We start from the raw sequence: 24,996 nt of genomic DNA on the forward strand, positions 1-24,996 counted from the left end.
TACTATGTTTTGACCCTTTAGAACATTATTTTTAAACAAATCTAAATTGAATTAAAAATAAATTTTGTCTCTAAAAAAACTTCCATGGACATTATTAAATATGTAAATCATGTTAAGTAGCCTAATAATGAATCCATGTATTGATGTGAAAACAGATTTGTATTTATATGACTTAATCTGTTTGTAAAAATCAATTAAAAAAACTTGTTGAGAAAAAAATTCATGAAATAACAGAAGTCCAAAGTTATCGCTGTGGTCGTCGGACGGAATTTGTCCAGATCAGAGCTTGGAGCGCGTCGCCGTGGTTACAGACGCGGTGCGGCAGCGCGTCGCCGTGCTTACAGACGCGGTGAATCAACGCGACCTTTCTACTTCTCTGGCGCTCGGTGGCAGCAGCGTCACGTTGTCTCGCCAGCTGACCGGAATTATAACGCCACCGTTTGTAAAATACACACACCGCCCCAACCTCCCCCCCCTCCAACATTCTTCTATCCTCCCCGTCCTGCGGGCACCAGGACCGGCTGCTTGGCGTCTGTCTCGCGCCTGGCCGGTTGGAGGTTATTTTTAGTGTCCGGTTGGTTTCTTGTTGCAGTGTGGGGAGTCACGATATATCATTTCCCTCTACAGCCCAACCGGGAGACGCTCACGCCGAGTTACGGAGAATCCTGGTAGAATAACGGATATAACAGATACAGGCCCTCCGTGAGCCTTAACCGGTGGAATAACAAGCCCAGCTGTCCGGTAGGAATTAAGGGACGACATTGCCGAGCTTTTCTTAACGGAGAAAGGATATTTAAACCCCACGAACGCACCATAGCCTACTGAAGCCGTTATCAGAGATGGCCAGCACCGGGACTGAGCGCGAGGAACCTCACGTTCCCCTGGACAAACTGAGACATCCCGAGCCTGCATTCAGAGAGGCGCAGAAGTGGATCGAGGTGAGATGTCTGTGTATATAAACAGGGGTTATTACCGGGGTTATAAATGTTATATTACAGTAGGGGGTTATAAATATTATATTACAGTAGGGGTTATAAATGTTATATTACAGTAGGGGGTTATAAATGTTATATTACAGTAGGGGGTTCTGGAGACCGGGGTTATAAATGTTATATTACAGTAGGGGGTTATAAATGTTATATTACAGTAGGGGGTTCTAGAGACCGGGGTTATAAATGTTATATTACAGTAGGGGGTTCTAGAGACCGGGGTTATAAATGTTATATTACAGTAGGGGGTTATAAATGTTATATTACAGTAGGGGGTTCTAGAGACCGGGGTTATAAATGTTATATTACAGTAGGGGGTTATAAATGTTATATTACAGTAGGGGGTTATAAATGTTATATTACAGTAGGGGGTTCTAGAGACCGGGGTTATAAATGTTATATTACAGTAGGGGGTTCTAGACACCGGGGTTAAAAATGTTATATTGCTGTAGGAGGTTCTTGACTTTAGACCTGGGACTGAGGGGATAGCCTATAAATGTTATATTACAGTAGGGGGTTCTGGACTGGAGACCTGGGACTGAGGGGATAGCCTATAAATGTTATATTGCTGTAGGGGGTTCTCGACTGGAGACCTGGGACTGAGGGGATAGCCTATAAATGTTATATTGCTGTAGGGGGTTCTGGACTGGAGACCTGGGACTGAGGGGATAGCCTATAAATGTTATATTGCTGTAGGGGGTTCTGGACTGGAGACCTGGGACTGAGGGGATAGCCTATAAATGTTATATTGCTGTAGGGGGTTCTGGACTGAGACCTGGGACTGAGGGGATAGCCTATAAATGTTATATTGCTGTAGGGGGTTCTGGACTGGAGACCTGGGACTGAGGGGATAGCCTATAAATGTACTGCCCTGTCACCTGTTGTCTCGCAGGGTGTCCGGTTACAACTTGACTAGAAGGCTCAATGTGGGACATTACTGCTGCGTGATGAAGTGTGTGTGTGTTTGAGTGAAACTAAGAGAATATTATCTAGTAAGGGATGGAACTTACTAGAATAGTATCTCTCCGTTCCTCTCGGTGGCCATGTTTGGTTTGTCTGAAGACACCTGGAGAGAGAAACCCGTTCCCCCTGAGCGCATGCACCAGAACCCCGCCTCCCGCAGGCGAGAGCCAGGAGATTCCGGATGGTAGCCATGGCAGTGAAAATGTGGACTAGTATTCACGCACATGGCTCTCTCTGTGATGTTTACAATCAATCATGTCGTTTCAGGGACTTCTGTGTGTGTCGGGGGGGGGGTCTTGTTATTATGAGTAGATCTACATGGTAACCTGTTTTCCACCATCTGATTGGTGGACAGCGACTGAGTGAAATCTGATTTGTGGACAGCGACTGAGTGAAGTCAGCTAGTTCAACACTTCCTGTCTCAACCAGAGATCATGAGGATGATGATGGTATCTTTGGTATCTTGTCAATCACCACCTTCACACACACACACACACACCTCAGCCAAATACATTTAAACTCTGTTTTTCCCAATTCCTGACATTTAGTCCAAGTAAACAATATATTTTCTTAGGTCAGTTAGGATCACCACTTTATTTTAAGAATGTGAAATGTCAGAATAATAGTAGAGATAATTATTTATTTCAGCTTTTATTTCTTTCATCACATTCCCAGTGGGTCAGAAGTTTACATACACTCAATTAGTATTTGGTAGCATTGCCTTTAAATTTTTTTAACTTGGGTCAAATGTTTCGGGTAGCTTTCCACAAGCTTCCCACAATAAGTTGGGTGAATTTTGGCCCATTCCTCCTGACAGAGCAGGTGTAACTGAGTCAGATTTGTAGGCCTTCTTGCTCGCACACGCTTTTTCAGTTCTGCCCACACATTTTCTATGGGATTGAGGTCAGGGCTTTGTGATGGCCACTCAAATACCTTGACTTTGTTGTCTTTAAGCCATTTTGCCACAACTTTGGAAGTATGCTTGGGGTCATTGTCCATTTGGGCCTTCGAAATTAGGCTCAAGGTTCTAAACGACATCATAACCGCCATCGATAAGAGACATGACCAGCATCACCACCCTGGATGGTTCCGACCTTGAATATGTGGACATCTATAAGTACCTAGGTGTCTGGCTAGACTCTAAACTCTCCTTCCAGACCCATATCAAACATCTCCAATCGAAAATCAAATCAAGAGTCGGCTTTCTATTCCGCAACAAAGCCTCCTTCACTCACGCCGCCAAACTTACCCTAGTAAAACTGACTATCCTACCGATCCTCGACTTCGGCGATGTCATCTACAAAATTGCTTCCAACACTCTACTCAGCAAACTGGATGCAGTTTATCACAGTGCCATCCGTTTTGTCACTAAAGCACCTTATACCACCCACCACTGCGACTTGTATGCTCTAGTCGGCTGGCCCTCGCTACATATTCGTCGCCAGACCCACTGGCTCCAGGTCATCTACAAGTCCATGCTAGGTAAAGCTCCGCCTTATCTCAGTTCACTGGTTACGATGGCAACACCCATCCATAGCACGCGCTCCAGCAGGTGTATCTCACTGATCATCCCTAAAGCCAACACCTCATTTGGCCGCCTTTCGTTCCAGTTCTCTGCTGCCTGTGACTGGAACGAATTGCAAAAATCGCTGAAGTTGGAGACTTTTTTATCTCCCTCACCAACTTCAAACATCTGCTATCTGAGCAGCTAACCGATCGCTGCAGCTGTACATAGTCTATTGGTAAATAGCCCACCCATTTTCACCTACCTCATCCCCATACTGTTTTTATTTATTTATTTTTCTGCTCTTTTGCACACCAATATCTCTACCTGTACATAACCATCTGATCATTTATCACTCCAGTGTTAATCTGCATAATTGTAATTATTTGCCTACCTTCTCATGCCTTTTGCACACAATGTATATATAGACTCCCCTTTTTTTCTACTGTGTTATTGACTTGTTAATTGTTTACTCCATGTGTAACTCTGTGTTGTCTGTTCACACTGCTATGCCTTATCTTGGCCAGGTCGCAGTTGCAAATGAGAACTTGTTCTCAACTAGCCTACCTGGTTAAATAAAGGTGAAATAAAAAAATTAAAAATTAAAAAAAACATTACTGTGCAGCCGTATTCATCGACCTGGCCAAGGCTTTCGACTCTGTCAATCACAACATTCTTATTGGCAGACTCGACAGCCTTGGTTTCTCAAATGATTGCCTCGCCTGGTTTACCAACTACTTCTCTGATAGAGTTCAGTGTGTCAAATCGGAGGGCCTGTTGTCTGGACCCCTGACAGTCTCTATGGGTGTGCCACAGGGTTCAATTCTCGGTCCGACTCTCTTTTCTATATACATCAATGATGTTGCTCTTGCTGCTGGTGATTCTCTGATCCACCTCTACGCAGACGACACCATTCTGTTTACTTCTGGCCCCTCCTTAGACACTGTGTTAACTAACCTCCAGACAAGCTTCAATGCCATACAACTCTCCTTCCGTGGCCTCCAACTGCTCTTAAACGCAAGTAAAACTAAATGCATGCTTTTCAACCGATCGCTGCCCGCACCTGCTCGCCCGTCCAGCATCACTACTCTGGACGGCTCTGACTTAGAATACGTGGACAACTACAAATACCTGGGTGTCTGGTTAGACTGTAAACTCTCCTTCCAGACTCACATTAAGCATCTCCAATCCAAAATTAAAACTAGAATCGGCTTCCTATATCGCAACAAAGCATCCTTCACTCATGCTGCCAAACATACCCTCGTAAAACTGACCATCCTACCGATCCTCGACTTCGGTGATGTCATCTATAAAATATCCTCCAACACTCTACTCAGCAAACTGGATGCAGTCTATTACAGTGCCATCCGTTTTGTCACCAAAGTCCCATATACTACTCACCACTGCGACCTGTACGCTCTCGTTGGTTGGTCCTCGCTTCATACTCGTCGTCAAACCCACTGGCTACAGGTTATCTACAAGTCTCTGCTAGGTAAAGACCCGCCTTATCTCAGTTCACTGGTCACCATAGCAGCACCCACTCGTAGCACGCGCTCCAGCAGGTATATCTCACTGGTCACCCCCAAAGCCAATTCCTCCTTTGGTCGTCTTTCCTTCCAGTTCTCTGCTGCCCATGACTGGAACGAATTGCAAAAATCTCTGAAGCTGGAGACTCACATCTCCCTCACTAGCTTTAAGCACCAGCTGTCAGAGCATTTTACAGATCACTGCACCTGTACATAGCCCATCTGTAAACAGCCCATCTATCTACCTACCTCATCCCCATACTGTATTTATTTATTTATTTAGCTCCTTTTAACCCCAGTATCTCTACCTGCACATTCATCTTCTGCCGATCTACCATTCCAGTGTTTAATTGTTATGTTGTAATTACTTCGCCACCATGGCCTATTTATTTCCTTAACTTACCTCATTTGCACTCACTGTATATAGACTTTTTGTTTTCTTTTGTTCTACTGTATTATTGACTGTATGTTTTGTTTATTCCATGTGTAACTCTGTGTTGTTGTTTGTGTCGAATTGCTACGCTTTATCTTGGCCAGGTCGCAGTTGCAAATGAGAACTTGTTCTCAACTAGCCTACCTGGTTAAATAAAGGTGTTCTCAACTAGCCTACCTGGTTAGATAAAGGTGTTCTCAACTAGTCTACCTGGTTAAATAAAGGTGTTCTCAACTAGCCTACCTGGTTAAATAAAGGTGTTCTCAACTAGCCTACCTGGTTAAATAAAGGTGAAATAATAATAATATAATAATTTTTTAATGCGACCAAGCTTTAACTTCCTGACTGATGTCTTGAGATGTTGCTACATCATTTTCCTACCTCATGCCATCTATTTTGTGAAGTGCACCAGTCCCTCCTGCAGCAAAGCACCTCCACAACATGATGCTGCTACCCCCACAACATGATGCTGGCACCCCCGTGTTTCACGTTTGGGATGGTGTTCTTCAGCTTGCAAGCCTCCCCCTATTTCCTCCAAACATAACGATGGTCATTATGGCCAAACAGTTCTATTTTTGATTCATCAGACCAGAGGACATTTCTCCAAAAAGTACGATCTTCGTCCCCATGTGCAGTTGCAAACCGTAGTCTGGCTTTTTTATGGCGGTTTTGGAGCAGTGGCTTCTTCCTGTTTCCTCCAGCATCTTCACAAGGTCCTTTGCTGTTGTTCTGGGATTGATTTGCACTTTTCGCACCAAAGTACGTTCCTCTCTAGGAGACAGAACACGTCTCCTTCCTGAGCGGTATGACGGCTGTGCTGTCCCATGGTGTTTATACTTGCGTACTATTGTTTGTACAGATGAACGTGGTTCCTTCAGGCGTTTGGAAATTGCTCCCAAGGATGAACCAGACTTGTCGAGGTCTACAATTTATTTTCTGAGGTCTTGGTTGATTTATTTTGATTGTCCCATGATGTCAAGCAAAGAGGCACTGAGTTTTAAGGCCTTTAAATACATCCACAGGTACACCTCCAATTGACTCAAATTATGTCAATTAGCCTATCGGAAGCTTCTAAAGGCATGAAATCATTTTCTGGAATTTTCCATGCTGTTTATTAAAGGCAGAGTAAACTTAGTGTATGTAAACTTCTGACCCACTGGAATTGTGACACAGTGAATTATAATCTGTCTGTAAACAATTGTTGGAAAAATGACTTGTGTCATGCACAAGTAGATGTCCTAACCGACTTGCCAAAACTATAGTTTGTTAACAAGAAAAATGAGTTTTAATGACTCCAAACTAAGTGAATGTAAACTTCTGACTTCAACTGTAGGTAGCACACAGGAGGACATTTATCTCTGTTGAGATCATTTCCTTTTTAATTTATAGCCAGAGGTAAAATTTTCCTATTTTGACTAATTTAATAGAGTGGGTTAGGTCTGCTCAATACCAAATTAGCATACCCCCTGAGTCTCTTCCCTGTTTCACACCTGGTAGTGTGGTGGATGGGACTACCAGCTCTCTGTAACCTAGAGGACAACCAGTGGGTCCCTCTCCTCTATACCACCCACCTGGTAGTGTGGTGGATGGGACTACCAGCTCTCTGTAACCTAGAGGGTAACCAGTGGGTCCATCTCCTCTATACCACCCACCTGGTAGTTTGGTGGATGGGACTACCAGCTCTCTGTAACCTAGAGGACAACCAGTGGGTCCATCTCCTCTATACCACCCACCTGGTAGTTTGGTGGATGGGACTACCAGCTCTCTGTAACCTAGAGGACAACCAGTGGGTCCATCTCCTCTATACCACCCACCTGCTAGTTTGGTGGATGGGACTACCAGCTCTCTGTAACCTAGAGGGCAACCAGTGGGTCCATCTCCTCTATACCTGGTAGTGTGGTGGATGGGACTACCAGCTCTCTGTAACCTAGAGGACAACCAGTGGGTCCATCTCCTCTATACCACCCACCTGCTAGTTTGGTGGATGGGACTACCAGCTCTCTGTAACCTAGAGGACAACCAGTGGGTCCATCTCCTCTATACCATGTTTCTTGTAGGATGACAATGTCTATATTTCTGATTTCTTTGGTGAAGTCCAGGTTCCTGCTCATTAGGCCAAAGACAGATGACCTCAGATCTGGTATATTCCAGGATCAGATAGTATGTGCGTCTGTCTTTCTCTCCCTTTCTCTCTCTCTCATCTATCTCTCTCTCTCCACCTGTCTCTCTCAATCTGTCTCTCTTTCTGTCTCTCTCTTCTTAATTCTCTAGTTATTTATGACTGGTAAGGCTGCCTCTCTTTCGTGCGTGTGTGTGTCTGTCTGTGTGTGTGTGACATTGGTGTCCAAGGAAACATAACAGCAGTAGCCTTTCAGGTTAGTTTGTCTCCTCGAGGCCCCGCCCCCTGCATGGCACAGCGGCCACATAGAAATGTGTGTTCTAGAACAGATATACCTCTGACGTGTGTTCTAGAACAGAGATACCTCTGACGTGTGTGTGTGTGTGTGTGTGTGTGTGCGTGCGTGTTTTTTACATGCCAGATGTCACAGCTGTCCTTGCAGGGATTAATTGCTTCAGATGTCCAACTGCAATATCTCTGTGGGTGTGTGTATGTGTGTAATCTGGAGAGTTAGATGCAGAGAGAGTCCGTACAATAATTATACATTTGATTAATATAGATTATAGAAAATGATTATATGAAATAATGTTTGATTGGGCCTCCCTCGTCGCGCCGCGGACTAAGGCACCGCATCGCAGTGTTCAGGCGTCACTACAGATCCAGTTGGTAGACTGGGTTAATAACCTGATGTTGAGTTAGTAGAATAGTGTCTATCGTTGGATGTTGAGTCAGTAGAATAGTGTCTATCGTTGGTAGACTGGGCCTGCCATCATTCACTATGAACTGGACTGTGTGTTTACAGGCAGTAGGGCCTGCCATCATTCACTATGAACTGGACTGTGTGTTTACAGGGAGTAGGGCCTGCCATCATTCACTATGAACTGGACTGTGTGTTTACAGGCAGTAGGGCCTGCCATTATTCACTATGAACTGGACTGTGTGTTTACAGGGAGTAGGGCCTGCCATCATTCACTATGAACTGGACTGTGTGTTTACAGGCAGTAGGGCCTGTCATCATTCACTATGAACTGGACTGTGTGTTTACAGGCAGTAGGGCCTGCCATCATTCACTATGAACTGGACTGTGTGTTTACAGGCAGTAGGGCCTGCCATCATTCACTATGAACTGGACTGTGTGTTTACAGGCAGTAACAACAGCGTGACTTCAGATCATTAGAACACATTCACCAAAAGACACAAAATACACCTGAATAGATTTCTGTAAATATTTAAAAACACAACGGGAGTCCTCATACATTAGGGAACTTTACAGTCCTATTGATTAAACAACCATGAAAAGGCAGGCTCTCGCTCCCTCAGTTATACACATCAACAACAACCAGATCAACAACTTATGCTAGCCAGAACAAGATGAACTCATATCTAACAAAGGAACATTAGGTAAACCCTCTCAAACTTTTCCAGCTAGTTGGCTGTCAAAATTGGACTGATAAACGACGGAGCTTACCCACCAATGCATGCTTGTCCCAACCCACGCTTTGACAACTGAATGGGAACTTGCCTGCCCTCACATTCGATCGATGCCAAATACATTTGATTGACAACTAAGGGTGCGTTCATAATTGCCTCCAGTGTGTCAGAATGCGATCTGGGTCGTTTGTAAATTCAGAGCGTTTCGCTGTCTCAGTGTTCTGTTATGGATGGTTGAGTCAACTACAACAATGTCTCAGTGTTCTGTTATGGAAGGTTGAGTCAACTACAACAATGTCTCAGTGTTCTGTTATGGAAGGTTGTGTCAACTACAACAATGTCTCAGTGTTCTGTTATGGAAGGTTGAGTCAACTACAACAATGTCTCAGTGTTCTGTTATGGAAGGTTGAGTCAACTACAACAATGTCTCAGTGTTCTGTTATGGATGGTTGAGTCAACTACAACAATGTATCAGTGTTCTGTTATGGAAGGTTGTGTCAACTACAACAATGTCTCAGTGTTCTGTTATGGAAGGTTGAGTCAACTACAACAATGTCTCAGTGTTCTGTTATGGAAGGTTGAGTCAACTACAACAATGTCTCAGTGTTCTGTTATGGAAGGTTGAGTCAACTACAACAATGTCTCAGTGTTCTGTTATGGAAGGTTGAGTCAACTACAACAATGTCTCAGTGTTCTGTTATGGAAGGTTGAGTCAACTACAACAATGTCTCAGTGTTCTGTTATGGAAGGTTGAGTCAACTACAACAATGTCTCAGTGTTCTGTTATGGAAGGTTGTGTCAACTACAACAATGTCTCAGTGTTCTGTTATGGAAGGTTGAGTCAACTACAACAATGTCTCAGTGTTCTGTTATGGAAGGTTGTGTCAACTACAACAATGTCTCAGTGTTCTGTTATGGAAGGTTGAGTCAACTACAACAATGTCTCAGTGTTCTGTTATGGAAGGTTGAGTCGACTACAACAATGTCTCAGTGTTCTGTTATGGAAGGTTGTGTCAACTACAACAATGTCTCAGTGTTCTGTTATGGAAGGTTGAGTCAACTACAACAATGTCTCAGTGTTCTGTTATGGAAGGTTGAGTCAACTACAACAATGTCTCAGTGTTCTGTTATGGAAGGTTGTGTCAACTACAACAATGTCTCAGTGTTCTGTTATGGAAGGTTGTGTCAACTACAACAATGTCTCAGTGTTCTGTTATGGAAGGTTGTGTCAACTACAACAATGTCTCAGTGTTCTGTTATGGAAGGTTGAGCCAACTACAACAATGTCTCAGTGTTCTGTTATGGAAGGTTGTGTCAACTACAACAATGTCTCAGTGTTCTGTTATGGAAGGTTGAGTCAACTACAACAATGTCTCAGTGTTCTGTTATGGAAGGTTGAGTCAACTACAACAATGTCTTATTCTACGTCATGGATTTTTGGCTCAAATAGAACATATTTTTAAAACCCCTTTACGAAGTTGGTTTTGTAGCATGAACTGGGAATGTGATATTTTTGACTGATATTATGATTGTCTATTTGTTTCATGTCTGCCAAGTAGTTAAAACACTTTCCCTTCCACTCTACATTATTACTGTAATGATGCTCTTATTACATATGTGTTAAATGTTGTTACTTCTGTCAATTCACTTGTTTCATATGTTGTTAATGTTGTTACCAATTTGAATAAATGTATTTGATGTACAAATGTATTGTTTTTCTGACATTTAGATTTCAGGAAGAATTTCCCTGAAATTTCCCTGTAAATGTACAGAATTTCCCTGTAAATTTACAGCATTATACTGGCAACAGAGTTGGCAGCTTTTACAGTAAGGAAATATTACTGTAAAATACATGATAAATTGGGTGGTTGGAGCCCTGAATGCTGATTGACTGAAAGCCGTGGTATACCACGGTTTGACAAAACATATTTTTACTTTTCTAATTACGTTGGTAACCAGTTTATAATAGCAATAAGGCACCTCGGGCGTTTGTGGTATATGGCCAATATACCACGGTTAACGGCTGTATCAAGGCAGTCCACGTTGCGTCGTGCCCAAGAACAGCCCTAAGCCATATTCCACATCCCCTCGTGCCTTATTGCTTAATTATAGCATCAATACTGTTAAGCAAATGTACAGTGTTATGCCGGCAACTCTGGTGCCAGTATAATGCTGTACATTTACAGAGAAAAGACAGGGTAGATCCTGGCTAAACCCTTTTAAAACCTGGTTAGAACCTCTTTATAACCTGGTTAGAACCTTTTTATTAACCTGGTTAGAACCTCTTTATAACCTGGTTTGAACCTCTTTATTAACCTGGTTTGAACCTCTTTATTAACCTGGTTAGAACCTCTTTATAACCTGGTTAGAACCTATTTATAACCTGGTTAGAACCTCTTTATAACCTGGTTTGAACCTCTTTAGAACCTGTTTAGAACCTGGCTAGAACCTCTTTATAACCTGGTTAGAACCTCTTTAGAACCTTGTTTGAACCTCTTTAGAACCTGGTTAGAACCTCTTTAGAACCTGGTTTGAACCTCTTTAGAATCTTAGAACCTGGCTAGAACCTCTTTATAACCTGGTTAGAACCTCTTTATAACCTGGTTAGAACCTCTTTATTAACCTGGTTAGAACCTCTTTATTAACCTGGTTAGAACCTCTTTATAACCTGGTTTGAACCTCTTTAGAACCTTTTTAGAACCTGGCTAGAACCTCTTTATAACCTGGTTAGAACCTCTTTATAACCTTGTTTGAACCTCTTTAGAACCTGGCTAGAACCTCTTTAGTACCTCTAAGCTGGTTAGAACCTCTTTATAACCTGGTTAGAACCTCGCTAGAACCTCGCTAGAACCTCTTTAGAACCTCTTTATAACCTGGTTAGAACCTCTTTATAACCTGGTTAGAACCTCTTTACAACCTGGTTAGAACCATTTTTAACCTGGTTAGAACCTTTTTTAACCTGGTTAGAACCTCTTTAGAACCTTGTTTGAACCTCTTTAGAACCTTTTTAGAACCCTTTTAGAACCTGGCTAGAACCTCTTTATAACCTGGTTAGAACCTCTTTATAAGCTTGTTTGAACCTCTTTAGAACCTTTTAGAACCTGTCTAGAACCTATTTAGTACCTCTTTTAAGCTGGTTAGAACATCTTTATAACCTGGTTAGAACCTCTTTATAAGCTGGTTAGAACCTTGCTAGAACCTGGTTAGAACCTTGCTAGAACCTGGTTAGAACCTCTTTATAACCTGGTTAGAACCTCTTTATAACCTGGTTAGAACCTCTTTATAACCTTGTTTGAACCTTTTTAGAACCTGGCTAGAACCTGGCTAGAACCTCTTTAGAACCTGTCTAGAACCTGGCTAGAACCTCTTTAGAAACTCTTTAGAACCTGGCTAGAACCTCTTTAGAACCTTGTTATAACCTGGTTAGAACCTCTATAGAACCGTGATGATGTGTGTTCTCCCCAGGAGGTGACGGGAAAAAGTTTCGGTGAGAAGGACTTCCGGAGCGGCCTGGAGAACGGGATCCTGCTCTGCGAGTGAGTCTGTGACCTCACTTCCGCCTTTGAAATCCCCACAATCCTCTGCTGTTCCACTGTCTCTCATTAAACACACACACACACACACACACACACACACACACACACACACACACACACACACACACACACACACACACACACACACACATACATACTGAGTGTAGTGTAGTATTTGTCTGTGTGTCTCTTCCAGGTTACTGTGTTCCATCAGACCAGGTTTGGTCCAGAAGATCAACAGACTACCCTCGCCCATCGCTGGACTGGTCAGTACCACTAAATGAAATGGGTTAGAAACTCCTTTCTACATCAGCTGATGTCACAAAGTGCTGGACAGAAACCCAGCCTAAAATCCCAAACAGCAAGCAATGCAGGTGTAGAAGCCTCTAGGGGGAGCCGATGTCTCAAAGGGCTGGACAGAAACCCAGCCTAAAACCCCCAAACAGCAAGCAATGCAGGTGTAGAAGCCTCTAGGGGGAGCCGATGTCTCAAAGGGCTGGACAGAAACCCAGCCTAAAACCCCAAACAGCAAGCAATGCAGGTGTAGAAGCACGGAGGCTAGGAAAAACTCCCTAGAAAGGCAGGAACCTAAGAACAAACCTAGATAGGAACCAGGCTCTGAAGAGTGGCCAGTCTTCTGGTACTATACTAATGTTACCTAACCAATAACTAGGCTGTACTGGGTAGAGAGGAACCAGGCTCTGAAGAGTGGCCAGTCTTCTGGTACTATACTAATGTTACCTAACCAATAACTAGGCTGTACTGGGTAGAGAGGAACCAGGCTCTGAAGAGTGGCCAGTCTTCTGGTACTATACTAATGAACCAGGCTACTGCACCAATACTACACTAATGCTACACTACTACTGCACTACTACTGCACTAATACTGCACTAATACTACACTAATACTGCACTAATACTACACAAATACTACACTGATATTGCGCTAATGCTACACTAGACTACACTACTACTGCACTAATGCTGCACTACTACTGCACTACTACTGCACTAATACTGCACTAATACTGCACTAATACTGCACTAATACTACACAAATACTACACTAATACTGCACTAATGCTGCACTACTACTGCACTAATACTGCACTAATACTGCACTAATACGGCACTAATACCGCGCTAATACTACACTAGTACTACACTGATACCACACAAATACAACACTACTACTACACTAATACCCCACTAATACTACACTAGTACTACACCAATACCACACTAATACTACACTACTACTACACTAATACCCCACTAATACTACACTAATACTACACCAATACTGCACTAATACTACACTAATACTATGCTAATGCTGCACTAATACTGCACTAATATTGCATTAATATTGCACTAATAGTGTTGCCTATGCCCATTGCTGGGCTGGTCAGTATTATACTACTATATTATTACAATACTACTGCTATACTGCTACACTACTACTGCAATGCTACTAATAAACTAAACCTCTACTCTCTTTCCCTCTCTCCCTCCTCCCTCCCCCTCCCTCCCCATTCCTCTCCCTCCTCCCCCTCATTCCTCTCCCTCCTCCCCCCATCCCCAGGATAACCTGTCAGTGTTCCTCAGAGGCTGTGAGGAGTTGGGTCTGAAAGGTTCCCAGCTGTTTAATCCGGGAGACCTTCAGGACACCTCCATACAAGCCAACCTCAGGTTAGAGAGAGAGAGAAACGTGTGTGCGTGCGTGCGTATATATAAATATATACAGTATATAACTAGGCCCCTATCAAGGCCTGAACTGTCCTCCAGAAATCCCCCAGAAACCCCTCCTCTCCCTATCAAGGCCTGAACTGTCCCTCAGAAACCCTTCCTCTCCCTATCAAGGCCTGAACTGTCCTCCAGAAATCCCTCAGAAACCCCTCCTCTCCCTATCAAGGCCTGAACTGTCCTCCAGAAATCCCCCAGAAACCCTTCCTCTCCCTATCAAGGCCTGAACTATCCTCCAGAAACCCTCCTCTCCCTATCAAGGCCTGAACTGTCCCTCAGAAACCCTTCCTCTCCCTATCAAGGCCTGAACTATCCTCCAGAAACCCTCCTCTCCCTATCAAGGTCTGAACTGTCCCTCAGAAACCCCTCCTCTCCCTATCAAGGCCTGAACTGTCCTCCAGAAATCCCTCAGAAACCCCTCCTCTCCCTATCAAGAACTGAACTCTCTGTCGAGAGCTTTGGTCACATGAGCTGGTTCCAGGGCAGCCTGAGCTTTCAGCCAGTCGAAACATACAAGTCAACGTGATTCACATGACTGTGGTCAACTCCAACCCAGCTAACAGCCTTCGTCTCAAAGACATGATGAAACCACATGACTGTGGTCAACTCCAACCCAGCTAACAGCCTTCGTCTCAAAGACATGATGAAACCACATGACTGTGGTCAACTCCAACCCAGCTAACAGCCTTCGTCTCAAAGACATGATGAAACCACATGACTGTGGTCAACTCCAACCCAGCTAACAGCCTTTGTCTCAAAGACATGATGAAACCACGTGACTGTGGTCAACTCCAACCCAGCTAACAGCCTTCGTCTCAAAGACATGGTGAAACCACATGACTGTGGCCAACTAACAACCTTCGTCAACTCGTTCTAGTCATCTTACTTACAACCAGTTAGCGAAGCTAAACACGGATAATGATTCCGCTTCCGGTGAGGCACGGTGTCCGTTGTCCCTCAGTAGGTGAGGCACGGTGTCCGTTGTCCCTCAGTAGGTGAGGCACGGTGTCCGTTGTCCCTCAGTAGGTGAGGCACGGTGTCCGTTGGCCCTCAGTAGGTAAGTCACGGTGTCCGTTGTCCCTCAGTAGGTGAGGCACGGTGTCCGTTGTCCCTCAGTAGGTGAGGCAAGGTGTCCGTTGGCCCTCAGTAGGTGAGGCAAGGTGTCCGTTGGCCCTCAGTAGGTGAGGCACGGTGTCCGTTGTCCCTCAGTAGGTGAGGCACGGTGTCCGTTGGCCCTCAGTAGGTGAGGCACGGTGTCCGTTGGCCCTCAGTAGGTGAGACACGGTGTCCGGTGGCCCTCAGTAGGTGAGGCAAGGTGTCCGTTGGCCCTCAGTAGGTGAGGCACGGTGTCCGTTGTCCCTCAGTAGGTGAGGCACGGTGTCCGTTGGCGTGCAAACTCCCCATACATTTGTTGTACCGAGTTGACAGACTGAAAGTGACCTCTCCTCTCCTTTTCTCTTCAGTTAGCGAAGCTAAACACGGATAATGATTCCGCTTCCGGTGAGGCACGGTGTCCGTTGTCCCTCAGTAGGTGAGGCACGGTGTCCGTTGTCCCTCAGTAGGTGAGGCACGGTGTCCGTTGTCCCTCAGTAGATGAGGCACGGTGTCCGTTGGCCCTCAGTAGGTGAGGCACGGTGTCCGTTGTCCCTCAGTAGGTGAGGCACGGTGTCCGTTGTCCCTTAGTAGGTGAGGCACGGTGTCCGTTGTCCCTCAGTAGGTGAGGCACGGTGTCCGTTGTCCCTTAGTAGGTGAGGCACGGTGTCCGTTGTCCCTTAGTAGATGAGGCACGGTGTCCGTTGGCCCTCAGTAGGTGAGGCACGGTGTCCGTTGTCCCTCAGTAGGTGAGGCACGGTGTCCGTTGTCCCTTAGTAGGTGAGGCACGGTGTCCGTTGTCCCTCAGTAGGTGAGGCACGGTGTCCGTTGTCCCTCAGTAGGTGAGGCACGGTGTCCGTTGTCCCTCAGTAGGTGAGGCACGGTGTCCGTTGTCCCTCAGTAGGTGAGGCAAGGTGTCCGTTGGCCCTCAGTAGGTGAGGCACGGTGTCCGTTGTCCCTCAGTAGGTGAGGCACGGTGTCCGTTGTCCCTCAGTAGGTGAGGCACGGTGTCCGTTGGCCCTCAGTAGGTAAGTCACGGTGTCCGTTGTCCCTCAGTAGGTGAGGCACGGTGTCCGTTGTCCCTCAGTAGGTGAGGCAAGGTGTCCGTTGGCCCTCAGTAGGTGAGGCAAGGTGTCCGTTGGCCCTCAGTAGGTGAGGCACGGTGTCCGTTGTCCCTCAGTAGGTGAGGCACGGTGTCCGTTGGCCCTCAGTAGGTGAGGCACGGTGTCCGTTGGCCCTCAGTAGGTGAGACACGGTGTCCGGTGGCCCTCAGTAGGTGAGGCAAGGTGTCCGTTGGCCCTCAGTAGGTGAGGCACGGTGTCCGTTGTCCCTCAGTAGGTGAGGCACGGTGTCCGTTGGCGTGCAAACTCCCCATACATTTGTTGTACCGAGTTGACAGACTGAAAGTGACCTCTCCTCTCCTTTTCTCTTCAGGGACTCAGAATGCAGTAGAAAACTGAAGAATGTAAGTATTCAATTTAAGGGCTTTATTGGCATGCGAAACATATGTGAACATTACCAAAGCAAGTGAAATAGATTATAAACAAAAATAAAATGAACAGTAAACATTACACTCACAAAAGCTCCAAAAGAATAAAGACATTTTAAATGTCATATCATGTCTGTATACAGTGTTGTAACGATGTGCAAATAGTTAAAGTAAAAAAGGGAAAATAAATAAACATCAATATGGGTTGTATTTACAATGGTGTTTGTTCTTCACTGGTTGACCTTTTCTCATGGCAACAGGTCACAAATCTTGCTACTGTGATGTCACACTGTAGAATTTCACCCAGTAGATATGGGAGTTTATCAAAATTGGATTTGTTTTCTAATTCCTTGTGGGTCTGTGTAATCTGAGGGAAATATGTGTCTCTAATATGGTCATACATTTGGCATGAGGATAGGAAGTGCAGCTCAGTTTCCACCTCATTTTGTGGAAGGTGTGCACATAGCCTGTCTTCTCTTGAGAGCCATGTCTGCCTCTCTCTCTCTCTCTGACAACATCCCCCCCCCCCCCCCCATTTAGGTATTGATTACAATATTCTGGCTGGGGAAGGCATCCAGTGTGTGTCCCTCCTATGACGGCCCTGTCCTAAACCTTAGAGAGTTTGAGGGACTGCGATCACACATGAGAACGGTAAGACTACACACACACACATGCATGTACCACACACACACACGCGCGCGCACACGCACACGCACACGCACACACACACACTCTGGAATGCCACAGATACAGGAATACTATGAACACACAACAGGTATACACCTCTCTCTGTTTCTCTCTCTCTCTCTCTCTCTGTTTCTCTCTCTGTTTCTCTCTCTCGCTCTGGCTGAATCCCAAATAATCCACTTGCCCCCTCCATATGTGTCCCAAAGCTGAGGGAGCAAATATTATGAAGCGTCTAGGAGCAACAACGGCTCGTCCGTGAAGTGGTAGACCACATAAGCTCACAGAACGGGAAGCGCATGTGGCGTAAAAAATCATCTGTCCTCAGTTACAGCACTCACTGCTGAGTTCCAAACTGCCTCTGGAAGCAACGTCAGAGCAAGATCTGGGTTTCCATGGCAGCCGCACACAGGCCTAAAACCCTCATGCGCAATGCCAAGCGTCGGCTGGAGTGGTGTAAAGCTCGCCGCCGTTGGACTCTGGAGCAGTGGAAACGCTTTCTCTCGCTTCAACATCTGGCAGTCCAACGGACGGATCTGGGTTTGGCGGATGCCAGGAAAAACGCTACCTGCCCCAATGCATAGTGCCAACTGTAACGTTTGGTGGAGGAGGAATAATGGTCTGGGGCTGTTTTTCATGGTTCAGGCCCCTCAGGTCCAGTGAAGGGAAATCTTAACGCTACAGCATACAATGACATTCTAGATGATTCTGTTCTCCCAACTTTGTGGTAACAGTTTGGGGAAGGCCCTTTCCTGTTTCAGGATGACAATGCCCCCATTTATTTGTGTTTATTTTATTGAACCTTTATTTAACTCGGCAAGTCAGTTATGAACAAATTCTTATTTACAATGACGGCCTACCGGGGAACAGTGGGTTAACTGCCTTGTTCAGGGGCAGAACGACAGATTTGTACCTTGTCAGCTCAGGGATTCAGTCTAGCAACCTTTTGGTTACTGGCCCAACACTCTAACCACTAGGCTACCTGCCTCCCCTTTCTCTCTCTCTCTCTGTTTCTCTCTCTCTCTGTTTCTCTCTGTTTCTCTCTCTCTCCCTGTTTCTCTTTCTCTCTCTCTCTCTGTTTCTCTCTCTCTCTGTTTCTCTCTCTCTCTCTGTTTCTCTCTCTCTCTGTTTCTCTCTCTCTCTCTCTGTCTGTATCTTTCTCTCTCTGTCTTACATTACTGCAACATTACCCCCTAAGGTGTGTGTGTGTCTGTGTCTGTGTGTGTGTGTGCCTCTGTGGTGTGTGTGTGTAGCTGAGTGAGGACAGGTCTGGGTCAGACAGTGTAAGGCCAGGTGTGAGGGACAGTGGTTACGACTGCTGGGACTCAGAGCGGAGTCAGTCTCTCTCTCCCCGACAACACACACGGGACAACTCCCTGGACAGGTGACACACACCACACAGACACACACAGACAAACACACCACACAGACACACACAGACAAACACACCACACAGACACACACAGACAAACACACCACACAGACACACACGCCGTTATTAAAGTGAGACTGAAACTCAGATAATGTTCTTTATTACTCTGAGACACAGCTGAAACTCAGATAATGTTCTTTATTACTCTGAGACAGAGCTGAAACTCAGATAATGTTCTTTATTACTCTGAGACAGAGCTGAAACTCAGATAATGTTCTTTATTACTCTGAGACACAGCTGAAACTCAGATAATGTCCTTTAAATAAAGTTTGATTTGATTGACAGCCTGGATTCTTTTGGCTCGCGCTCCCAGACTAGCCCCTCCCCCGATGTCATCATCCATGGCAACAGTGATGGTAAGGTTCCTACGAAGACACACCCACACACACACACACACCACACCACACACACCACACACACCACACACACAACAGTGATGGTAAGGTTCCTATGATGGCAGACACAGTTTTTATGTTACTGCTAGATCCTTTAATGACGCTCTCTCTCTCTCCCTCTTTCCCTCTCTCTCTCCCTCTTTCCCTCTCGTCTCTCTCTTTCCCTCTCGTCTCTTCCCCTCTCTCTCTCCCTCCCTCTCGTCTCTCTCTCTCTCCCTCTCGTCTTTCTCTCCCTCCCTCTCGTCTCTCCCTCCCTCCCTCTCGTCTCTCTCTCCCTCCCTCTTGTCTCTCTCTCCCTCCCTCTCGTCTCTCTCTCCCTCCCTCTCGTTTCCCTCTCTCTCGTTTCCCTCCCTCTCGTTTCCCTCCCTCTCGTCTCTCCCTCCCTCTCGTTTCCCTCCCTCTCGTCTCTCCCTCCCTCGCGTCTCCCTCCCTCCCTCTCGTCTCTCCCTCCCTCTCGTCTCTCCCTCCCTCTCGTCTCTCTCTCCCTCCCTCCCTCTCGTCTCTCTCTCCCTCCCTCCCTCTCGTCTCCCTCCCTCTCGTCTCTCCCTCCCTCTCGTCTCCCTCTATCCCCTCCATCAGTTGACTCAGACGGCGATGCCCCCAACAGGAAGGCAGATGTCCGTCGTGATGACATGTTAGCTCGTCGTACGTCGGCCGGTGAATCACGGACCTTTGTTCCCTTTAACCAGTTCCTGCCCAATCGGAACGTCTCTGCCTACGTTCCCACCGCCAGACGCAGATCACGGCCCCAGGATGGAGAGCACGGCAGGTACACACATACACACACACACACAGGTAAGTACACATACACACACACAGGTACACATACACACACAGACACACACACACAAGGGGACGTACACAGACACACATGCTCTTATTAAAGATCCCTCCCCTTCCCCTTCCCCTCCCTCCTTCCCTCCTTCCCTTCCCTCCTTCCCCTCCCTCCTTCCCCTCCCTCCTTCCCCTCCCTCCTTCCCTCCTTCCCTTCCCTGCTTCCCCTCCCTCCTTCCCCTCTCTCCCTCCCCTCCTTCCCTCCCTCGCTCCCTTCCCTCCTGCTCCTTACACCCTAACTCCCTCCCTCCTCCCTCCTTCCCCTCCCTCCTACACTCCCTCTCTCCCGCCCTTCCCTTCCCCTCTCTCCCTTCCCTTCCACTCCCTCCTTCTCCTCCCAGTCTCCCTCAGCCCATCTTAGAGGAGGGAGGAGGGGGGGAGGGGGGAGGTCCCTTTAAGAGACCACCAGGGCCCCGCTCCAGAAACTACAAGACAGTCACATGGGCCCCAGATGGGGAGGAGCCTAAAGAGGAAGAGGGGGGTCTTGGGCAGGAAGAGGAAGTGTTGAAATGGGAAGTAGAAGAACATCGGCGGCTGCAGAGGCTGGAGAAGGCGGGGATTAAAGTTATGCCCGCTGTGATTCGCTACGGCAGGTCAGCAGGCATGTGGCGCGTCGGCCTATGGCGTGTGGCCTAAGCTGTGACATCGCTGTGGTCGGCCTATGGCGTGTGGTCTTTAACTAGAACTATCTGTTACTGGAATGGATGGTCTTTAACTAGAACTAACTGTTACTGGAATGGATGGTCTTTAACTAGAACTAACTGTTACTGGAATGGATGGTCTTTAACTAGAACTCTCTGTTACTGGAATGGATGGTCTTTAACTAGAACTAACTGTTACTGGAATGGATGGTCTTTAACTAGAACTAACTGTTACTGGAATGGATGTAGGATGATGTGTGGAGCTGAATAGAATTGCTGTGTTTGAGCTGTGTGTGTGTGTACGTGTGTAATGCTGTGTGTGTGTGTGTTGGACGGACACTAACAGCACGGACTTCGCACAGCATGGCATCATGGGAGTTGTAACGTTGCTATGCCAACCCCGTCTCCAGACCGGCGCCCCGTCTGGAGCAGCAGGAAGTTAAGTCACCATCCCCTGACATCATCCTGCGTCGCCATAATGACTTCCTGACCAACCAGAAGGCTGCGTGGGACTCTGACTCTGAGGGTGAGGCAGAGGGTGAAGAGGCGGGAGGAGGGGTGAGGAGGGTTCCTGACGTCCGTAGAGATGACCTGGCCTCCCGACGCGCCCCACGCCCCCCCACTGCTCCCAGAGCGTACCAGTACGTCCCCCCACCTGCCTGCAGTCTACGGGACAGAGAACTCTGGGAGGACATCAGACGAGCCTCACACACTGCTCTGATGGACAGGATGGAGCTGGAGACAAGGTTAGGGAGGGGAAGGGGAGGAGGAGTAGCAGGGAGAGAGGGAGGTAGGGGAGGGAGAGAGGAAGAGAGGAGGGAGGGAGAGAGAGGAAGGGGAGGGAGGGAGGGACAGAGAGAGAGAGGGAGGGAGGGAGGGAGGAAGGGGAGGGAGGGACAGAGAGAGAGAGGGAGGGAGGAAGGGGAGGGAGGGACAGAGAGAGAGAGAGAGCGAGGGAGGGAGGAAGGGGAGGGAGGGACAGAGAGAGAGAGAGAGAGAGAGAGAGGGAGGGAGGAAGGGGAGGGAGGGACAGAGAGAGAGAGGGGACGGAGGGACCAAGGTGGGAAGGAGTAGAGGGAGGGATGGATGGAGGAAAAGAGAGGGGGAGAGGGGGGAAGCAGGTAAGGAGAGAGAGAGGGAGGGGGAGGGAGGGGAGAGAGAGACGGAGAGAGAGAGGGAGAGAGAGAGGGCGAGAGAGAGAGGAGGGAGTGAAGGGGGGAGAGAGAGTGGGGGATAGAGAGTGGAATTCCTTTCATACTGTTTCTCCTTTCTTACTTTGACTTCCTGTTTATGACATCAGACTCCTTCCTTCCTGTTCTCTCTCCTCATTGGCTGTTGTTGTGGTCATGTGAATGTGCGTTCCAATGCCGTGTTTTCTGCGCACCCTGTGTGTTTGTGTTTCTGCGTGTGTGTTGTTGCTGCTGCGTATTCCTCTGTGATTGGTTAGTGCGAAAGAGGCAGTGTGTGACATCATCACACGCAGAGACAACCCCTTCCTTAGCCCAGCCTCCCAGCGAGAGGAAGAGGAGGAGGAGGAGGGTAGAGGTGTTAAGGTCCCATTACCCAATAAGACGAAAGATGACCTCGCTAGAAGGAGGGGACATAATAGGTCACGCCCATCTCACAGAGACGGACCAATGAGCTTCGTCCATGCCTCCATCACCCAGTCAGATCTGGAGAAATGGGAGAGACTCAAGATGTCTGAACCCAGGTGTCTAACACACAAACACACACACACACACACACATTCACGCACGCACACACACACACACACACACACACACACACACACACACACACACACACACACACACACACACACACACACACATGGATGGGGTCAGGAGAGTTTTTAGCTTAGCAACCGTAACCAGGAAAACCTTGCTGTTTGCTGAGAGAGAAAAAAGTCCTAGTGTGTGTGTGTGTGTGTGTGTGTGTGTGTGTGTGTGTAGTGAGTCTAGCCCCTCCCCTGTGTGTCAAGCATGTCTGGAGAAAGGTTCCGGAACCCCTGACATCATCTCTATGGCGACGGGGTCAATGCGAGGTTGTTCTAAGGTTGTGACCTTTGGCGGCGTGACAGAGCTGGAGGAACAGCCAATCAGCTCTTCCCGGGAAGGGGAGGAGTCTCAGTTGTTACGGCGACTGCTGGCCAAGGCAACCGTTGCCATGCCGATCATCGCGCTGGGCTCCCAGCTCTCCGAGCAGCAGGATAGGTACGAACGACCCTGAACAGGACATGCTGCATCCGGCCTGATCTGGTTTGAACTGGTCTGATCTGGTCTGAACTGGTGTGATCTTGTTCTGGGCTTGGCTGAACTGGGTTGAACCAGACTACTTACAAAGTAACATGTTTGCTACAAACGGAAGCCTGGTTTAACTCACCTTAGGTTAGAACCAACCAGGCTACAATCAGACTAGAACCAGACTAGAACCAGACTAGAACCAAACTAGTACCAGACTAGTACCAGACTAGTACCAGACTAGTACCAGACTAGAACCAGACCAGAACCAAATCAAAATCAAATCAAATCAAATGTATTTATAAAGCCCTTCGTACATCAGCTGATATCTCAAAGTGCTGTACAGAAACCCAGCCTAAAACCCCAAACAGCAAGCAAATGCAGGTGTAGAAGCACGGTGGCTAGGAAAAACTCCCTAGAAAGGCCAAAACCTAGGAAGAAACCTAGAGAGGAACCAGGCTATGTGGGGTGGCCAGTCCTCTTCTGGCTGTGCCGGGTGGAGATTATAACAGAACATGGCCAAGATGTTCAAATGTTCATAAATGACCAGCATGGTCCAATAATAATAAGGCAGAACAGTTGAAACTGGAGCAGCAGCACGGCCAGGTGGACTGGGGACAGCAAGGAGTCATCGTGTCAGGTAGTCCTGAGGCATGGTCCTAGGGCTCAGGTCCTCCGAGAGAGAGAAAAAAAGAGAAAATTAGAGAGAGCACACTTAAATTCACACAGGACACCGAATAGGACAGGAGAAGTACTCCAGATATAACAAACTGACCCTAGCCCACCGACACATAAACTACAGCAGCATAAATACTGGAGGCTGAGACAGGAAGGGCAGGAGACACTGTGGCCTCATCCGAGGACACCCCCGGACAGGGCCAAACAGGAAGGATATAACCCCACCCACTTTGCCAAAGCACAGCCCCCACACCACTAGAGTGATATCTTCAGCCACCAACTTGCCATCATGAGACAAGGCCGAGTATAGCCCACAAAGATCTCCACCACGGCACAACCCTAGGGGGGGCGCCAACCCAGACAGGAAGATCACATCAGTGACTCAACCCACTCAAGTGACGCACCCCTCCTAGGGACGGTATGAAAGAGCCCTAGTAAGCCAGTGACTCAGCCCCTGTAATAGGGTTAGAGGCAGAGAATCCCAGTGGAAAGAGGGGAACCGGCCAGGCAGAGACAGCAAGGGCGGTTCGTTGCTCCAGAGCCTTTCCGTTCACCTTCCCACTCCTGGGCCAGACTACACTCAATTATATGACCCACTGAAGAGATGAGTCTTCAGTAAAGACTTAAAGGTTGAGGCCCAAGTTTGCGTCTCTTACATGGGTAGGCAGATCATTCCATAAAAATGGAGCTCTATAGGAGAAAGCCCTGCCTCCAGCTGTTTGCTTAGAAATTCTAGGGACAATTAGGAGGCCTGCGTCTTGTGACCGTAGCGTACGGAGACTTATTTTTTGGTTCTAGTCAGGATTCTAGCAGCCGTATTTAGCACTAACTGAAGTTTATTTAGTGCTTTATCCGGGTAGCCGGAAAGTAGAGCTTTGCAGTAGTCTAACCTAGAAGTGACAAAAGCATGGATTAATTTTTCTGCATCATTTTTGGACAGAAAGTTTCTGATTTTTGCAATGTTACGTAGATGGAAAAAAGCTGTCCTTGAAATGGTCTTGATATGTTCTTCAAAAGAGAGATCAGGGTCCAGAGTAACGCCGAGGTCCTTCACAGTTTTATTTGAGACGACTGTACAACCATTAAGGTTAATTGTCAGATTCAACAGAAGATCTCTTTGTTTCTTGGGACCTAGAACAAGCATCTCTGTTTTGTCCGAGTTTAAAAGTAGAAAGTTTGCAGCCATCCACGTCCTTATGTCTGAAACACATGTTTCTAGCGAGGGCAATTTTGGGGCTTCACCATGTTTCATTGAAATGTACAGC

General features: G+C 46.9%; 1 protein-coding gene across 17 annotated transcripts in view; it reads left to right on the top strand.

The window, feature by feature from the left end:
• The first annotated feature begins 399 nt into the window (after window positions 1-399).
• Window positions 400-24,996, top strand: part of LOC110514204 (LIM and calponin homology domains-containing protein 1) — an 81,201-nt gene continuing 56,604 nt past the window's right edge. For 5 of the 17 annotated variants that reach the window (XR_016484008.1, XM_090188465.1, XM_090188467.1 and 2 more), the window contains exons 1-13: window positions 414-938; window positions 12,431-12,501; window positions 12,698-12,767; window positions 14,086-14,192; window positions 16,773-16,803; window positions 17,368-17,478; window positions 18,765-18,895; window positions 19,229-19,299; window positions 19,918-20,107; window positions 20,514-20,765; window positions 21,224-21,559; window positions 22,261-22,524; window positions 22,766-23,026. Coding sequence is in view for 13 of the 17 variants with exons in the window: in XM_090188465.1 (XP_090044591.1) it covers window positions 840-938; window positions 12,431-12,501; window positions 12,698-12,767; window positions 14,086-14,192; window positions 16,773-16,803; window positions 17,368-17,478; window positions 18,765-18,895; window positions 19,229-19,299; window positions 19,918-20,107; window positions 20,514-20,765; window positions 21,224-21,559; window positions 22,261-22,524; window positions 22,766-23,026 (1,994 nt within the window). In the remaining 4 variants the exon portion in view is untranslated. Of the gene's footprint in view, window positions 939-12,430; window positions 12,502-12,697; window positions 12,768-14,085; window positions 14,193-16,772; window positions 16,804-17,367; window positions 17,479-18,764; window positions 18,896-19,228; window positions 19,300-19,917; window positions 20,108-20,513; window positions 20,766-21,223; window positions 21,560-22,260; window positions 22,525-22,765; window positions 23,027-24,996 lie in introns of those variants that run through there. The other 12 variants (XM_090188478.1, XM_090188479.1, XM_090188480.1 and 9 more) reach the window with 6 other exon arrangements.

The sequence above is a fragment of the Oncorhynchus mykiss genome, chromosome 10 (assembly GCF_057628025.1).
Source record: "Oncorhynchus mykiss isolate SJ-2025 chromosome 10, ASM5762802v1, whole genome shotgun sequence".
In the NCBI taxonomy this organism is placed as follows: Eukaryota; Metazoa; Chordata; class Actinopteri; order Salmoniformes; family Salmonidae; genus Oncorhynchus; species Oncorhynchus mykiss.